This window comes from Aulostomus chinensis, chromosome 8 (genome assembly GCF_037954235.1).
Source record: "Aulostomus chinensis isolate RoL2024-O1b breed Wild chromosome 8, RoL_Achi_v1.0, whole genome shotgun sequence".
Classification (NCBI taxonomy): Eukaryota; Metazoa; Chordata; class Actinopteri; order Syngnathiformes; family Aulostomidae; genus Aulostomus; species Aulostomus chinensis.
The window spans coordinates 10,563,337-10,580,652 of NC_141327.1; the positions used below are offsets into that span (position 1 = coordinate 10,563,337).

Genomic DNA, 17,316 nt, shown 5'->3' on the forward strand with positions numbered 1-17,316 from the left:
GGTTTAATTCTGCAGGAAATCTACTGTGCAACATTGGTGTCATGCAATAACTTTAGAACTGATGTGAAGATGAGGGTGTGTGCAGACAGAAGAGACCACTGTACCTGGAGATCCTGCAAGTGATTCCGCTCTACTGACCACAAATGTACGAGACAGGGACAAAGGAACTGAACAGAAGGGAGAAAAGGAATAGAAGAAACATCCATCAAATGTGAGAAATACCCCTAAATATTCCTTCATCATAATGTTCAGTCTCAGAGAGGACACTCCCCTTTTTCACCACTAGGTGTCTCTCAGATCTCATTGACCACATGAGTCAAATGAGTTGAGAAAAAATGAGAATAGTTGTGTAGTTTATGAATGAACTGAGAGGATCACTGTGTGAGTCATGAGGTCACAGCGGGACGTCACTCTTCCAAAACTCTTTAGTGACACGGGTGACACTGCTTGGTTACAGTCCTCCTCCAATACAGGGGAAGAATGGGGAGAGAGCCTTCTCTTTGAGTCACAGAGGAACGACAGCAGTTTCATTTCCCCACCCATTTCTCGTGTAAAACTGAGCAATCTTTAATAAAACAAGTCAAACATGAGGATGAGAGAGGTCACCTGTGAGATGACAATGACTTTTAAAAACAATCCCAATCCTGTAAATTGCTTCAATTTGGAATGAATATCAAAGCCACCTCCATTTACAAATCAACAGTGTTTCGAACACACACACACACACACACACACACACACACACACACACACACACACACACACACACACACACACACAGGTTAAACTGTATCTGCAAAGGTGAGAAACAAAACTATTTTCCTTTTTTTTGGTTATTTTTGTGTCAACAAATCCAATAATAAGCACCGATGAACTGATTCTCCTATCATGTGCAGTATATCTATTCTGCCATTTAATCAAATTACGCACAAATACTAGTAAAAACACACCAATGAGATACAGTTTTACACTGGGTGACTTGTGTCTTCATTTTGAACACAAACACTGTACAACTTATACGCAAAATACACCAAATTCATTTATTAATAATACAGTTATGTTTTTTTTGTGGATAAATGATTTGGAAAAAGTACGGAACTTTAAATCTATTCAACCAGTGGGTCGGGGGACGGAGTGGGGTCTGAAAACATTGTTGTGTTTGGCCTTTTTATGAGATTTGTCACGATATATAGATACTGGAGTTTAATGAAGCGTAAGCTGCCATCAGAAATCTCACCTGGCGAGGCGGTCAGAGCCAACATCCCATAGAAGGAGAATGGTCCTGCTTCAAACTTCATGCCTTCTTTTCCTGCCTCCACCTCCACTTTCCCCTGTGAACCCAGGCATTCATAGCAGTGATCAACAAGTACAACACAGTGCAATTAAAATACGAGTAAAAAGAAAAAGAGTTTCTCGACTTACTTATATTTTTGACACTCCAACCTACCAATTAATTAGCACCCTCACACATTAGCGCTTAACTGTGTCAGTTACAGTGTATTTCTGGGATTTCCATTGTGGCTTTGCAATTCCAAATTCACCCTCTCCAAATCTTTTGATTCTTTTCCTGTTCAGATATATTTATTCATCCTGCCCAAATCCATCAGCCCTCCCTCTTTTCTCTGCTTTTTACATTGTGTCGAAAATCTCTATTGTGTTTAAAAGCTCCAAATCTGCTCCTAAGCTTGGCCCCGAGGGCACTCACCCTGCACTTTCCCAACTAGACCTCATCTGACTACACACTCGCACTTAACGCACCAAATATATGAAGGATGAGGATAATATACACTTAATAAGTCTACCTTTGTCCATTAAACCATTAATTAACAGTTATAAATGACTTATAACCTTAATTCCTCTACATCAATGCGGGGGTCACTGTTTGGCACGATGAAGGTATGCTATACAACTGCATTTTTATCTGATAGGATCCTGCTATTCAAATGAAAACAAACATGCAGTAGTATAGAACACCTTCATTTCCCCAGATAGTGACCATGCAGTAATGTATGGAAAATTAGGTTATAAGTTCTTTACAACTGTTAGTTCATGATTTATGAAGTGTTTGCAGTGCCAGTAACAACCTTCACACTTACAGCCATTTGTTACTTATTTGCTTAATGTAAAATGGTCATGAAGTAATTTTAAGTATTGAAACTCTGCACCGTTTGCATGCTGAAAACTTTCAAAGCAGCATGTTTTACAAAGTATGTTCATAAATAACATAAATGGATCAACCGTAACAATGAAAAAAAGGAATCCTGGAATTGAACTTTAAAACCATAGAGGGTGAGCTTCTTTTCAAACGTTAAGCGCGGTTGAAAGACACTCGTTTTGATCTGCTTAAGCGAGAGAGGAATTAATGGTCAGCATGTGAGTGGATAAATTATTATGAGCATCACTTTAAATATTCATACAACAGCTGTCAGAGACAAATTTTGGTGCCTGAAAACACACCCAGGTGTTAAGAGAGAGCCACAGTGACAGTCAGGACCATGGTGAGCTGAAAGCGGTCTCAGATGTGGTTTCCAGTTACAAATCTTGACATAGACCACACTCTCTGCAATATTTCTGGTGCAGAGTTTATAGCCGATAATGGGAAACGGAGAATATATCCTAAAGCCTGGGCCGTATATGAGATATAAGGTAACATTAGTAGCCTAAATAGACAGAAAGAGCACTGACACATTTAGAAAAATTAATATCATGAAAATCAGATGCCTCTCTTTCGATATCAATATATATCAAACTATTTGCTGTGGTTTGGAACATCATATATCAGATAATTAAAATGAATGGTGCTCAAATTGGTTCTGCATCGTCACGTGAAGTTTCATTTAAACTGATCTCTCAAACTTTACATTTTCCTAAGATATCTAATTGACTAACTGCTCTTTGGCAGTGACTTAAAAAGCATTCTTGATACGAAAAACCCATGACACGATAGCACATATATATAGGACTTCAGTGACATCTTCAGGAGATTAATGAACTAGTTTTAATAAATTGACGGAAGAACACAGGGCTTTTCACTGTGCCGGTTGATGATAACTTAGCATAGTTACTAATGTGAGCAAACATTGAGTTACAGTACTTAATCCCATATCCTTTTTAGAAGAAAAACACAGAAATACACCAAAACAAACCTGCAGAATGAGGATGAAATAATCCACAGGCTTGTTCCTGTGGAAGAGGTAGTGCTCTGTTGCCCGCTTGTTCTTCTCATCATATTTCAGCTCCTGGATAACGTTAGGGTGCTTCAACAAGCGCAGCAGTATCTTTTCAGACATTTGCACAGGAGCGAAGGGCTCAACCTCTGCAGAAACACAAGGGAGGCTGTGAGGACAACGAAACATAAATAGCTCCGACTGATTCCAGCTGATATGAACATCTGAGAGACTGAAAAAAATCCAGTGATGTTCTCCATAAAAATACAGACCTTGAACTCATGTCCAGAGAATGATTACCACAATACAAAACATTTGAAGATGCAAATAGTGATAATAAACAGAGAGCCCGACAATGCATCAGTCTTTCTGGATAAAATCGAGAAGCTGCCTCTCATTTGTTAAGCTGTATCGTCAATCATTGACTGTTTCCACCTTCAGAATGTCATGTTTGTCTCTTCCCTTTTATTCCAAATGCCATTTTTTTCCCCCCCTTTTTTGTTTTTAAGTGCTAGTTAGACATAAGGAATTGTTTTTGGACATCTTCTTCAGTAACATGATTGTTTTAAAGAGCACTTTTCCGTTTCTGTCTGATATTTCTTGGACGTACACATAATCAACATGATGGGCAAAAAGACATCTATGACATATTTTCACAGAGCAGTTCGATACACAGGTATCATCTTTAGGTGAGGAGGAGGATTTTAACAATGAAGTTTCGGTCACACAACCCTCACCAGACTGCTCTGAAGTCAGGTATGAACTTAGTTTGTGACACATCAAGACAGTCTGTGAACAGGTATGTTGGTGAAGGTCTCAGTCATCCAGGTCATGGCATCTCTTGCGTGCTGTGGCGTAGTCAACTGAATTGTTCAGTTCCCTTGCAGAGATTTTGCCTCTCAGAACCGAAGAAGCCTTTTGAATGAAAGGCGAAAAGTCCTCAAGGAAACTGAAACACTCCAGATGACCAAGACGCAGCACTGTGAACAGATATTCATGTTGATCTCTACACACCCGAGCTGTGTTCATATGGAGTGAAATTGAACTTGACATCAAAGGACCTGTTGCGAAAAGGGCAGATTTCTGTCAACACACACACACACACACACACACACACACACACACACACACACACACACACACACACACACACACACACACACACAGTACAAGTACACAAAACAGCCCCTGTGGTCTCCAGGACAACATTTCTCCATGATCACACACAAACAAACACACACACTGACACACTGTCATGACTGGTAACAAGAAGTAATCACTGACCAATATTAAGTGACGTGAACTCTTTTTTTCAGTGCCCTGATGTTGTTTTGGACAATAAAACAAACAAACAAACAAAAATGTTCTGCCTCCAATACATATTGGTCTGAGATTGTTTGAGGGAATAATGCTAAAAAAATACACCAATGTATATGCATATATTCCATACTATATCTCTATCAGCCCCAAATTTTCCATATCGGTTGAGCCCTTGTGATGATAAAAAAAGAGGGAAAAATGTGCCTTTTATGGCATTTTACAGGTGTACTGTGGTTACATTAAAATCCGGTGAAAGCGTGTTTGAGCTTGAGTGGTTTCAATTACATCTGCATAGAATATAGCAGTTTTTGTTTTATCAAATTGTCATATCTGTCAACTCTTGATAAGTAAAGTACTGTAGGTGTCATCTGTGTATGAAACCAATGTGCTATGTCACTACCACCTACGTAACCTCTTTATAGATGAAACCTATTGCATGTCTGACTGTCTGTCCTGGAGAGGGGATCTGTCTCATCAGGTCTCCCTCAAGGTTTCCCACCCTTTTTAGTTGTGGAGTGTTTTATGATCAAAATTTCAAGCATATTTGAGCGTGTTGTGGGTTGTACAGATTATAAAACACTTTCCCTAGATCTATAAGTTGAAGTGAGTCCAATTATAATATATAAATGATGCATCAGAAGCGGGACTGCTCTGAATCAATCACTTAAAATGGGCCAATCAGCTTCTTCGACTGGGTAGCAGTGATATGTGTCAGCTGGCTCCACCACCAGGAACTAAACTCCCTAATAGCCTTTAGAGGAACTTAATCAACGCTTAGCTGCTAGGTCAAAGTTCTAAAGCAAATCCATCTGCTGCTGTTGCTGCTGTTGCTGCTGCTGCTGCTGCTGTTGCTGCTGCTGCTGCTGCTGCTGCTGCTGCTGCTGCTGCTGCTGCTGCTGCTGGAGTAGGGCTTGGATATTCCACCAGCTGTGCAAAAAGCTATTTCTCAAGGGAAAGCCGCTGAAATATTTCAAATTTTACACCAAGCATGGTGACTTGTCTAAGAGCAGATCATGGGCTAAAAATGCTGGAAGTGATGTCACTGAGGAACTAGTGTAAGCAAACAGTGTGGTGTGTGGTGTTTGTGTTAGCTGTGAGCGCAGATCACAACAGATAACCTTCAGTGCATGACACACAAGCAAATAGATGTCTGGGTTTTTTCTCCTTTTTCGTCTCTTTTAGGTTTTTGCATAGTCTGCACCTCCATCCTGTGCCGCGCTCCCGAGAGGCCTTCCACCTCCTCACAAACACGCAAGCAAACATGCATACCAACACGCTGGTTGTGAGTCTTCACACAGCTCATTCCCACACACACACACACACACACACACACACACACACACACACAATCCATACTCATTCTACACACATACTCAGTCCTTGCTACACTTGCTTGCCCCAAAACTCAAAGCACATACGTGCACATTCACACACAAACAGCTCACGCACACACTTTCCCCACAGTGAGGGGCTCAGGGCACACTGGGGGAAGTCAAGCAGCAACGCAGCCTACTTGCCTGTTGCTAGGAAACGTAGGGTAGCCAGCAGAAGCTGAGGTGATATTTTAACCTTCATTTCATTGTCGGTAGGCTTGAAGGCTGAGAAATCCTGCTTCCTTTCCCGATGGGTGATTTTCTTCTTCGACTTGTTGTCAGCTGAGGACGGAAAATTTAAGTTGAGCGAAAGGCAGAAAGTAAAGGAAAAGGTCAATCCATGTCCCTGCAGTGATACTGAGCTCGTCGTCCCAGGTCATAGGGTGACTAAACTGGAGTTACCCAAAGCTTATTGCTCTTTCCAGAAACATAGCTGTGGCGTCTTTCTCAGAACTAAAAGAAAGCTATAGGGGGCTACATTGTTAGCTTACCACATTCTTAGCATTACTTAAAGCCATATGTATTGGGGCAACAAATAAACTGGCACGTACTCAATGTCTGGAAGCTTTAATGATACTTTACTGGTACCAATGCAGTTTGATAGTGATGAGACAGAAGGAAAACAAATGTATCAAGTAATAATTCTTAGATTTTCACAAGACAAATGACAAAATAACATCAACATACTGTAGAACTAAAGGAAAATCCGCATCAAGATTCTGAACTTTCTGGCGCTCAAACTTGTGAGGAAGCCACAGTAAATAATCACCCAGCTGCAGTTTTAGTGATGATCAGTTCACTGTTTTGGATTTCAGCCCATCAGCTATTGATGTTGCTCTGCTGTTTTGGTTCTGCATAGTTCAGTCAATAGGCAGACAAGCAAAAGTTAGTAAGTAGCTAGTCAATATTTTGGAGCATATTTTTTGTGACTCATAAGAGACACATATCTTAGCCAAGGAGATGTATATCCCCCCCCCCCCCTTTTTTTAACTGAAGACCAAACTACAGGATTTTAAAATCTTAACTGTTTAAAAAAAACAAAAACAAACCCTGGTGATTCCACAAACGTGGAATCTTACTTAAACTTGCATGATCAAATGTGATAAAGAAACAAACATGGAGACATTGAGTAACCAAAAAAGACATAAAATATAAAGGTTCAAAGTTGAGAGGGTAAGATCAGCTTTGTTTGAAGATTTTGCCATGAAACACCTGGAAGTATGTTGGATGTTAAGTTTTGCAACACGAGTGCAAGCACAAATATTTCAAGTTGGTTTGTAATTGGTTCCCATAAGCTAAACATTAAAAACTGGGTAGGTACCTGATTTCTTGGTGACATTCAGAATGTCATTAAAATGCTCACTCTACAGTTTCACTTACCTCTCTAACACTTTTACCCACTTTTAAGTGCACTACACTTCATATATTAGAAGTTCTGTTGTATTAGTTGATCATGACATAACATTAATTCGCTAAATGCTTGGCTAGCTCAGCAGCTAGAAGCAAACTTTATAAGAGGTCTGGCAGGTGTTTAAAAATGAATTGATCTGACTTTTTTTTGCTGAAAACTGACACAATATATACTGTATGAAAGCAGTGCTTAAGTGTTTAACTGCACGGTGGTGCAGTGGTCAGCACTGTCGCCTCACAGAAAGAAGGTTCCTGGGTCCGGCATGGGATTTTTCCGTGTGGAGTTTTTATGTTCTCCCTGTGCCTGCGTGGGTTCTCTCTGGTACTTCAGCTTCCTCTCACAGTCCAAAGACATGAAGAGGGAATGAGGCTGATTGATACCCTAAATCACAGGTATCAAAGTGATCCAGTAAAGGGCCGTGTGGCTGCAGGTTTTCATTCCAACTGAGGAAAAGCAACACCTGATCACTTTGACACCTGTGCAAATTGACCGTAGGTGTGACTGTGAGTGTGAATGGTTGTCTGTCTATATGTGTTGGCCCTGTGATGGACTGGCGACTCGTCTGGGGTGAAACCCCGCCTCACACCCGAAGGCAGCTGGGATAGGCTCCAGCCCCCCCCCCATGACCCTTAACAGAATAAGCGGAAGAAAATGGATGGATGGATGGATGGAAAGCAGTGTTTAGATAAATAAACTCTGTAGATGCTAAAATTGCTAGCATAGCTGGAAGCTACTACAGGGTTGGTTGGTTATTCTCCACAAATTTGTCCCTGCAGTATTCAGGTTTCAAATTAATTATGATACATTTTATCCTTTATCAACTTTATAAACATTATCAGTGGCGCTATAATGTGATAAGATAATATCTAGTCAGCTCTATTGAGCTTGATGTTCCAGGACTAGTGTTGAGACTGGGAGAGTAGCAGGTAGTCTACGAGGAGTGAGCTTAGTGGCAAGTTGACCTACTGTACAAATCCGTCTCATCCAGGATCTCTGACTTGATGATCTCCTCAATAACATCCTCCAGGGTGACAATACCAAGAACCTCGTAGAAAGGGTCTCCCTCACCCTCATTGTTCACCCTCTGAACTATGGCCAGGTGAGATTTTCCTAGCAAACACACACAGACACACACACACACACACACACAAACACAAGTTGTAAAAATTAGGGTCACACATTGATAATGGTCGTGAAATATAGGTCAGGCAGAGAACATAGTACAAAGGAGTGTAATTCCATAACTTGACCAATGACAAGTACTGAACTGGTTTAAATCAGCTGGTTTAATCAAATATGACACTGACCCTAATGTTGTGTCATACTCAGCAGGTGACAGAAGAGTAAAAACGCATTAATGGTTCTCTGGATCAGTGAGATGACCAGGGATGCAGGATGTGGCCGTTTAAGAGTAAGTGTGTACAAATGCAGGACAATACAGACAATAAGATAGTCCCACATTCTTGAATTTCATCATTTGAGCCTCCTTGGCCCTCCCTCCCTCCCATCTCATACGCAGTCCCAGGACCCTCCCGTGTGTCATCTGAAAAAAAAAAAGAAACAAACTGCCGTGTATGCAGAGAATACTGTCAAGCAAAACACTAAACAAATTCTTTGCCTTTTCTCAGCTTGTGATCATTTAAAAGGAATTTTCCAGAGGCCCGGGCTAATATTAGCCCCTGTAAAATGAAGTTTCCATTCCGCCCCGGCAATATTCTCACCAAGCAAAGGAACAGACCAGGCGAAGCCTCCACTGTGTGATCAGATTGTCTCCGAATGGGTCGTTTGCATGCAGATACACCTGGGTGTAAATAATGGAGGTTGTCAAGTGTGTTCATGTGTCCATGCACGTGCATGAGAGTTCTCTAGGTGTATGGCTGCAGGAGCATGTGTGTGTTTATTTTAGGAGAACACTGGTGCATCACTGACTCAGTTCTCAGATGCAGATTCAGCTTATGCTCGCTGCTTTGGTGCAGGACACCGGGGCTGATGGCAGTGTTTTATTGCACTGCAGCTCGCTGCTCACTCACAACACCATGACAGCACACTGATGTGCAGCACACAGAGCCTGAGAGTCTGAATAAGAGAAGAGTAGACACAGAACTGATGGACTTAAGAAACACTCAGGTTACATCTAATAGGTTAGTGGAGTAAGATCTCTAAAAGGGCTATTAATAATGTAAGCATCTGACATCAAGAGCCATTTAAACAAAAAAATCATAAAATAAACAGCTAATAGTAGTAATATTCTTGATGTCAGTAACCTTTCTGGTATCATGCTTTATCTCAGAGACTTGGCTTTAACTAGGACAAACACAAATGGAGCCTTAGGTGGTTAAAGCAATCAGGCCTCACAAGTCCTTGAGCGAGCAATAACCCTAAACTGCTCAGGGAGGGAGTAGCAAATGGAGAGGCTCACAGAACCCTGTGTAGTGAAACACATCAGCTCTTCACCCACGCCACCAACATCAGGTTTACAAACAAAGACTATCCAAGTACTTATGCTAGAAGATACTTTTCAAAAAGAAGTAAATTCTATTGAAAATGCAGCAAAATTTAACATGTTTGACTTTATCTTGGTCATAAGAAATGATAGTTTATTATCTAGCATGTCTATAAAAGTACCACACTTTGTTGTCACATTTCCTGTTTCTGAGATGCAAAAATTGGCCCTGCACAAATGATAGTAAGGTTCACTTCAGAAGGCTTTTCCTAGCTCTTCCTAGCTAGCTTCCTACCTGTCATCACATGACCAATTCTGGATCATGTGAAGACAGTTAAGCAAACTTCCACTGATGAAGTTCATGATGTGTTTTTAAAAGCTGTAGAAATGACTGGTAGGTGTGTCTTGTGGCGAGGCAATACTGCCAAATGGTGTCACATGATTAATCAAATTGCACCATTAGCCTGTGCAGTTGCCCAAATGCAGATAAAGACCTTTATAAGGAGCGGCATGGCTCAGGGGTAGAGTGGCCATCTAGCAACCAAAGGATTGCTGGATTTAGTCTCGCTTCCCCTGGTGATTGTGTCCAAGTGTCCTTGAGCAAGATACAGAAGCCCTAAGTGCTCCTGATGAGCAGGTTGGCACCTTGCATGGCAGCCTCCAGAGTGTGTGTGTGTGTGTGTGTGTGTGTGTGTGTGTGTGTGTGTGTGTGTGTGTGTGTGTGTGTGAGACACTGTAAAGCACTTTGAGTACCACTAAGGTACAAAGGCACCATGTTAAAAATGAGTCAATTTATGATTGTCTTAAACAGTACAGTAAAAATTGCTTATTTTGGGGAAAAATATGTTTTTATTATTGATATTTTTTTAATTGGGCTGCACGGTGGTGCAGTGGTTAGCACTGTGGCCTCACAGCAAGAAGGTTCCGGGTTCGAGTCCCGGCTCGGGCACGGGATCTTTCTGTGTGGAGTTTGCATGTTCTCCCCGTGTCTGCGTGGGTTCTCTCCGGGTACTCCGGCTTCCTCCCACGGTCCAAAAACATGCAATTGGGGACGAGGATGATTGAATACTATAAATTGACCATAGGTATGAATGTGAGTGTGAATGGTTGTTCGTCTCTCTATGTTGGCCCTGCGATGGACTGGCGACCTGTCCAGGGTGAACCCTGCCTTTCGCCCGTTGACGCTGGGATAGGCTCCAGCCCCCCCGCAACCCTTAATGTGTAGGAATAAGCGGAAGATGACGATGGATGGATGGATATTTTTTGAATTTGGAAAAATTTGTTATTATGTTTTTTATGCTATTTGAAGTTATTATGCTTGAGTTGAGAAATACATATTTGACTTGATGAATGATGAAATAAAATTACCAGTAATTTGAAAGCATATCACTTGATAAACATAAATTGGTACGTTTAGTCATAATATCATTTGTTTATTATATCAAAAACACAATATATCATACACAATAATCATGATGTGATTTTTCATCAAATTGTGCAGCACCAATACGTCCTCTTTTTTAAAGGATTGAAATTCATCAACATATTTCAGAGAGTTCAAGAGAGTTTCCACAGAAATATAAATGGACTTCTGAACCCTACAGAAAAATAAAACAACAAGAACCCTTTATTGTAGTGTCCTCGTATCACTATGTCCAGAGCAGATGCAGTGACGCTGCCCTGATATGTTCCAACTAACTGTATATCATGGGTGTTTTTGTGAATGTGTTCACTTGAGTGGGAATTAAAGGCTTGTTTTAATCAGTCAGTTGGATGACAGATTGGAATATGTGTCAACCTAACCTCACCTTTCTGTGAATGAAATTTGACCTCTGACCTCATGTAAGCTCACTGATAAGAGGTGGAGGTCATCATGCGTGTGCACACGCACGCACGCACGCACCCACACCCACATCCACACACACACAAACACACACGCCTACCAGCACGGGTTGTTTGACAAGTTAAACTTATCCCATCAGGATGTTTGACCACATCAAGAACACTTTCCATCACCTCCCCTTTGACGGGTTAACTATTACAAGTGATCTATGAACAGTTTTAACAGAGACTGCATAAGTCAGTACAACACACACACACACACACACACACACACACACACACACACACACACACACACACACACACACTAATCAGAAAGCTATTCGGTAGACAGGACAGACAAAAGCATGTTTATGCAAAAAGTACGAGTGTTTATTCCAGAGTCTGTCCCGCGGGCTAAGATGTAAGGAAATACAAACAAATTCCTCAGAGCAGACGGCACCCACGGGATCATAAATTGAATAATATTCTGTGTTTTCAGTCCAAGTCGTTAGGCTTCAAGCTCTGATGTGCATAGCTTAAGTATAGCTGTTCCGTGGAATATTACATCAAGGGCTTGGCGGTAGCTTCTTCATTACTGATAAAGCTGTGAAACAATGAATAAATCGGTTTGAGTGTCACACAACTGTGAAATGACTCGTACCAACAATTTGATCCATTTGGTGTGGTAACATTTGGGAAGTCTACTAGAGTTGCATGATTAAATCATTCATTCCCACTGAAGTTAGCAGAACCCTAACTGGAATAGCCAGCTTTGCCAGTGTGTCTCTGGTGCACGTGACCTACCCATAGAGCACGCTCAGTTTGCATCAATGAGCTTATCGAGCGTTGAGTGTTTGCAAGAGGCTTGAATGTAAAGGACATTTATTTCTGTGGTAATATGATATACTACAACTTTTTGTTCTGAGTGAACATTTTGCCATGTCACTGCCTTAGTCATGAAAAAGACAATTAGCCGGTTGATAAAAATGACTGACTGATCTGATCCCAGGACGTTTCATCCAGCCACACTGGCAGTGCTGATATATTACTTATCCTCTACACAAGTGCTGACATTCGTGGTTTCCAGATAAATCTTAATAACTTCCAAAAAGTTCAAAGTCTTGCTTTTCGATAAAATCATCCATCTGTTAATAAATGAATCCCTGTAACATCAGGAAGAGATGTGATCAATTCTAATGACTTCAACCATCCTAAAATCCCATCACCAGCACAAACATGTGCTAAATTAATCACATTCCCATCAGTCTCGAACGCAAAACCCCAGACTGAGGAACATATTAGGCACTGGTGTGTTTGTATGCTGACCCCTCGGTCTTCCTCATGGTAAGACCAAGAGCCCCTTAAACTCATAGTGACCCATCAAGCAACTGTTGAGATATTTCAGTAGGCTGACACAGCTATCATTGGAGCCTTGCTATTAGCATGCCCAAATACAAGCAGAGCGGCACACGCATACGCACACATACACACATGGTAGCTCTACTCCAAATTGTTTTGTCTCGCTGTCCCACAAGATGACTACATATTTTCAAGTTTCCCACAAAGACAAAATACCACACAAGCGAGAGAAAAAAATGCAGCTTCTGTCTACCATAAATATATTAGGAGACAATGACAGCCTGTTTATTCATGGTTCCAGAGCTGCTGTTATGGCACTGGGTTTTTGGACTGGTGGGCTAGAGGTAGGGAGGGGAGGCTGACCCCACTGGACCCTCTGGAGCCTGGAACTTGGCAGCAAGCCTCAGGAAAGTGTGTCCTTGTGTAGACCAGTCATCCGGGGTCCTATAAGCCACCACTGCTGCCTGACATCTGGGGCTGTCTAGCTGGGCTGAGGCAGAATACATGCTGGGCAGACCAGCACACAGGCACACTGCACACATCAGGGTCACGGGTCAATTCACTTTCAATTTCATCCATTAAGGAGGCAAGTTTTATTCTCTTAAAAACTGGAACGGAAGTAGCAAACTGCAACTTTGCAAAACTCACACGTTATTAAAAAAAAAAGCAAATAATAATTCTGGGCTCAGGCATCCAATTACAATGAAGTGAAGTCAAGACACACACACACACACACACACACACACACACACACACACACATACAGAGAATCACTTTGTTTCCCTTGACAACAAAGCAGCAGATGACTGAGGTACCAGGAAGTGCTTCATCTCATGGAGGAGACATTTGTTCATTTGTATACATTGGAACAGCCTACGTGAGTGTCCCACTACACTCCCTTCTACGTTTGTAAAACTTTTGTCTGTTTTTGGTCCAAGTTGTCCCGTTCTTGCATTAGAATTACATTAAAAAAAGTTTCTTAAATGTTTGTGTTTCTTCATTTTTATCTGAACAAAAATATTTAAATTAAAAGGTGCCAAGTTAACAGTTGTCTAAATCCGAGCTGGCAGCTGTAATTAAAGGTGCTATTTGTTAGTTCAAAAACCAGCATGTATACAATGTTGCCCACTTTTGACGGTGGAGGTTCAAATGTAATTTCACTGTAGTCTTGCCCTCACTACTGAACGGGCCCCTCTGAGAACCTGAAGAGCTTATAAAAGGAGCAGACATTTAAAAATGTTTACATTCATTTTGCCAATCAGTACTAAGCATAAAGCACAACTCAGACTGATGGGAAATGTCATTAGCAGTTATTTGGTCATGAATAATACCGCTAACGTAAGATTCAGACACAATCCGGTGCTGCACCAGTGTGGATGTGTCCATGTGACGTGCTGGAAACACTTCACCAACCAATGCCATTAAACAACAAACGGGAGAGGAAGGCTTTCAAACCCTGACACAGACCCTTCCCTTCATTTTCTCTCCTGGAACTCAAACAAACTGGACATGAACCAAAGGAAGATCCCTGTTACTGCTTGCTGCATCAACTGCAAGTAAGTCTGTTGCTTGGGAAGGAGGAGAAGGAGGAGTCATCTGGTCTGATGTCAGGTTGTGTTTCTCTGAAAGCTTCCTCACCTTCAACTTTTCTGGACTGAAATCCCACCGTTGTCTCAACACCCCCAGATTATTTGGATCCAAAAGAGATTCCATTTATTTAACTCAGTTACTCAATGACTTGAAACACCTTAGTAGCCATCATACTGTTGTTCCTTGTCAGAGCCTGCTTTCCTTTTTTTTGCTGCTCTCATTATGAAAACAAATATTCCACAATAATCATACTCTTATTTCCATAATCACTGAAAGCCAAATTTGTAATTGATATTATTTGACTAAATGCTTACCTGTGTTGTCAACTGATGAAATGGGATTAAAATTCATCCTTAGCGGAACAATAATCTAACTTTAAATCATCAATGTGCTAGTCACTATGGAAATAACTACAGTGAAAAAAAATACTCTGTTAAAGATACACTCCGCATACTAACAGGTTTTATTCTGTAGTTTAACAAATGCCTCAATAAAAAGCATGTCATTTTTCATAGCTAGCATCTTTGTATCCATCCATAACCGGCACCCAGCCTGAGAACCTCCTCTCAGGCCTTCAGAGACTAAGCCGTGTGCTCTTTTCCACCATTCCCAGTGTATTTATGGAATGCAGCTTTGTCATATTTTTCCATAGCACAATTTCACCCTATAAATAGGCACATAAGGCTTGAAGAGTTGGGGCGGGAGTATGAGGGGTCAGTATCTGTTGTGGACACTCATCATTGCCCCCCTCCCCATCTTGCTCTCCCACTATTTTTCCAAATATTTGAGCACTGACAAATATAGTGCAACATTAGGGTGATGGGAAACCATTGGATATTCTTTCTCCTACATCTACCTCCTGTGAAAAACAAAACAAAACAAAAACAACAACAGCATAGTTTCCAGTCATTCTGACCCATTTTTCCATTGAAATGTTAGCTTAATGCTCTTAGCTACGTTGACCATTTAGGAACATTTAGACTGAAAACACATCTAAAAAATAAGTTGCTGAAGTGATTTTCCTGACATGTATTATCTGGAGACATAGGTGGAATGCGTGTTTATATTTTTGTAAACTTTTAAAAACAAACTTCCTGGCTACAATACTTGCAGCCAAATGAGTATGTCCACATACCAACATGCTGATATTAGAAGGTATGTTTAGCCATGGTCTCCATCTTGGTTTAGTTCTTTAGAATGCCACATTCATATGTACATGCTATAACTGAAGTTTTCTTACTTCAGGTGACATTTGTTGCTCCTTTCTCAAAAACAAACATACAAAACAAAAACTCCTTAACTCACTTTTCCCTTTTTTTATTCAAACGTTAACATTTCCTTCGAGCAAGGACCTTGACTTGGTCATAAACCAGAGTATTAGGTACCAAACCAGCTGGTGTCATTCGATTGTTTTCATGATGCTAACACAACTACAAGGAAACAAAAATTGTTGATTTTATGATTCGGTAGGCTGCCCTACAACCATTGTTGTCTGCTCAAATCTGCATGCATACACAGTCATGCTATCGTTAGTACATGGTTATCCCTAAAGACCCGTGTGAAGAACACATCCTTGAGGAGTTACACTGCAACAGCAATGAAGCATTCCATATCAAAAGAACAAAAAATCTGTTATTATGTAATTACATTCGTATTAATTAATTATTCCATCATAAAACTGCATTGTTTTCACTGGCCAGCAGGGGGCGATGTAAGTGGGACCCAAAATTAGTCAGTTTGTATATTGAAACATGTATTAAAAAAATGAAACAACTTCGCACTTGAATTATCACCTCAGTAAGCAATATGCTAAAAGGCTTCAATCAATTTGATCAATCTTACATGTGCTACATATTGCTTATATATCCATGTTATATAAAGAAAATCCGACTCAACAGATTCACATGATGAAATTATCTCTGTTATGGCAACAAGGTAACGCTACTCACAAGTACATGTCAACACAGTAGTTATCATTAAACAATTATTCAAAAATGTTCAATACTAGTACATTTACTTGTACCTCGACTTTGATTGGCATTAACATCACAGTAACAGAATAGTCTTGGAGAGTCCAGAGACCTGGAGACCCTGTTCTGGACCCTGATGGGGACCCAACCTAAAAGTACTTAGGCTCCACTACACTTCATGATTTTCACTACTATACCACCTATTTCTGTGATTCACATTTATATCACAAATCACTTTTGCTTTAAGGGGCTTTAGAATCTTTACAGCATGTGACATACATTACGCTTACATCTTCCCAATAAAACAGCATAAGAAAATCTAGGAGGACCATTGGAGGAGCCCTTTACCTGATGCAATAATAAACCAAGAGAGCAAAATTACCGTATCAAATAACAGAATTCCACAACTAGACAGATTGAAATCACTGGCAGGATGTCTAGCACTTTCAGATCAGGTAGAATGGACACTTTTTAAATGAAGGGATGATCTTATCATAGAACCTTTTCACTACAGATATTTTGAGGTGTCAAAGCAGGAGAAACCCAACAGTAATGACAATGACAATGAGCCAGCCTCAGCGCTTCGGTGTCCTAATGGAGCCAAATTTAATGTGATCATTCACTGTAATAAGTCAAAATATCACTGGGCATCTTCCTGTAAACACAACTTTCAACAACAAATGTTAATAGATGCTAAGATCAGTAACTCCACAAACTAATCAATTGTGTCTGGACACTATTATTCACCAAAAAAGGCTCTGCATTAGCTACTGTACTGACACCACATGGAATAATTTCTGTGTGTAAACATCAGCACTGATAAATAAAACAACATGAGGATGGACACAGTTGGAACAAG

At 40.6% G+C, this 17,316-nt stretch overlaps 2 protein-coding genes across 3 annotated transcripts in view; both read right to left on the reverse strand.

Annotated features, from left to right (window-relative positions):
• Positions 1 to 2,531, reverse strand: part of pdcd11 (programmed cell death 11) — a 105,702-nt gene extending 103,171 nt beyond the window's left edge. Inside the window, exon 1 of the mRNA XM_086210832.1 lies at positions 2,517 to 2,531. The gene's annotated coding sequence lies outside the window, so the exon portion shown is untranslated. The remainder of the gene's footprint in view (positions 1 to 2,516) is intronic.
• The window catches only part of cnnm2b (cyclin and CBS domain divalent metal cation transport mediator 2b), a 41,966-nt gene that overhangs the window by 5,964 nt on the left and 18,686 nt on the right, over positions 1 to 17,316 (reverse strand). For both annotated transcript variants that reach the window (XM_086210834.1, XM_086210835.1), the window contains exons 2-6: positions 8,238 to 8,381; positions 6,005 to 6,142; positions 3,147 to 3,316; positions 1,238 to 1,331; positions 105 to 167 (exon numbers count right to left, since the gene is read on the reverse strand). In XM_086210834.1, coding sequence (XP_086066960.1) covers positions 105 to 167; positions 1,238 to 1,331; positions 3,147 to 3,316; positions 6,005 to 6,142; positions 8,238 to 8,381 — 609 coding nt within the window. The remainder of the gene's footprint in view (positions 1 to 104; positions 168 to 1,237; positions 1,332 to 3,146; positions 3,317 to 6,004; positions 6,143 to 8,237; positions 8,382 to 17,316) is intronic.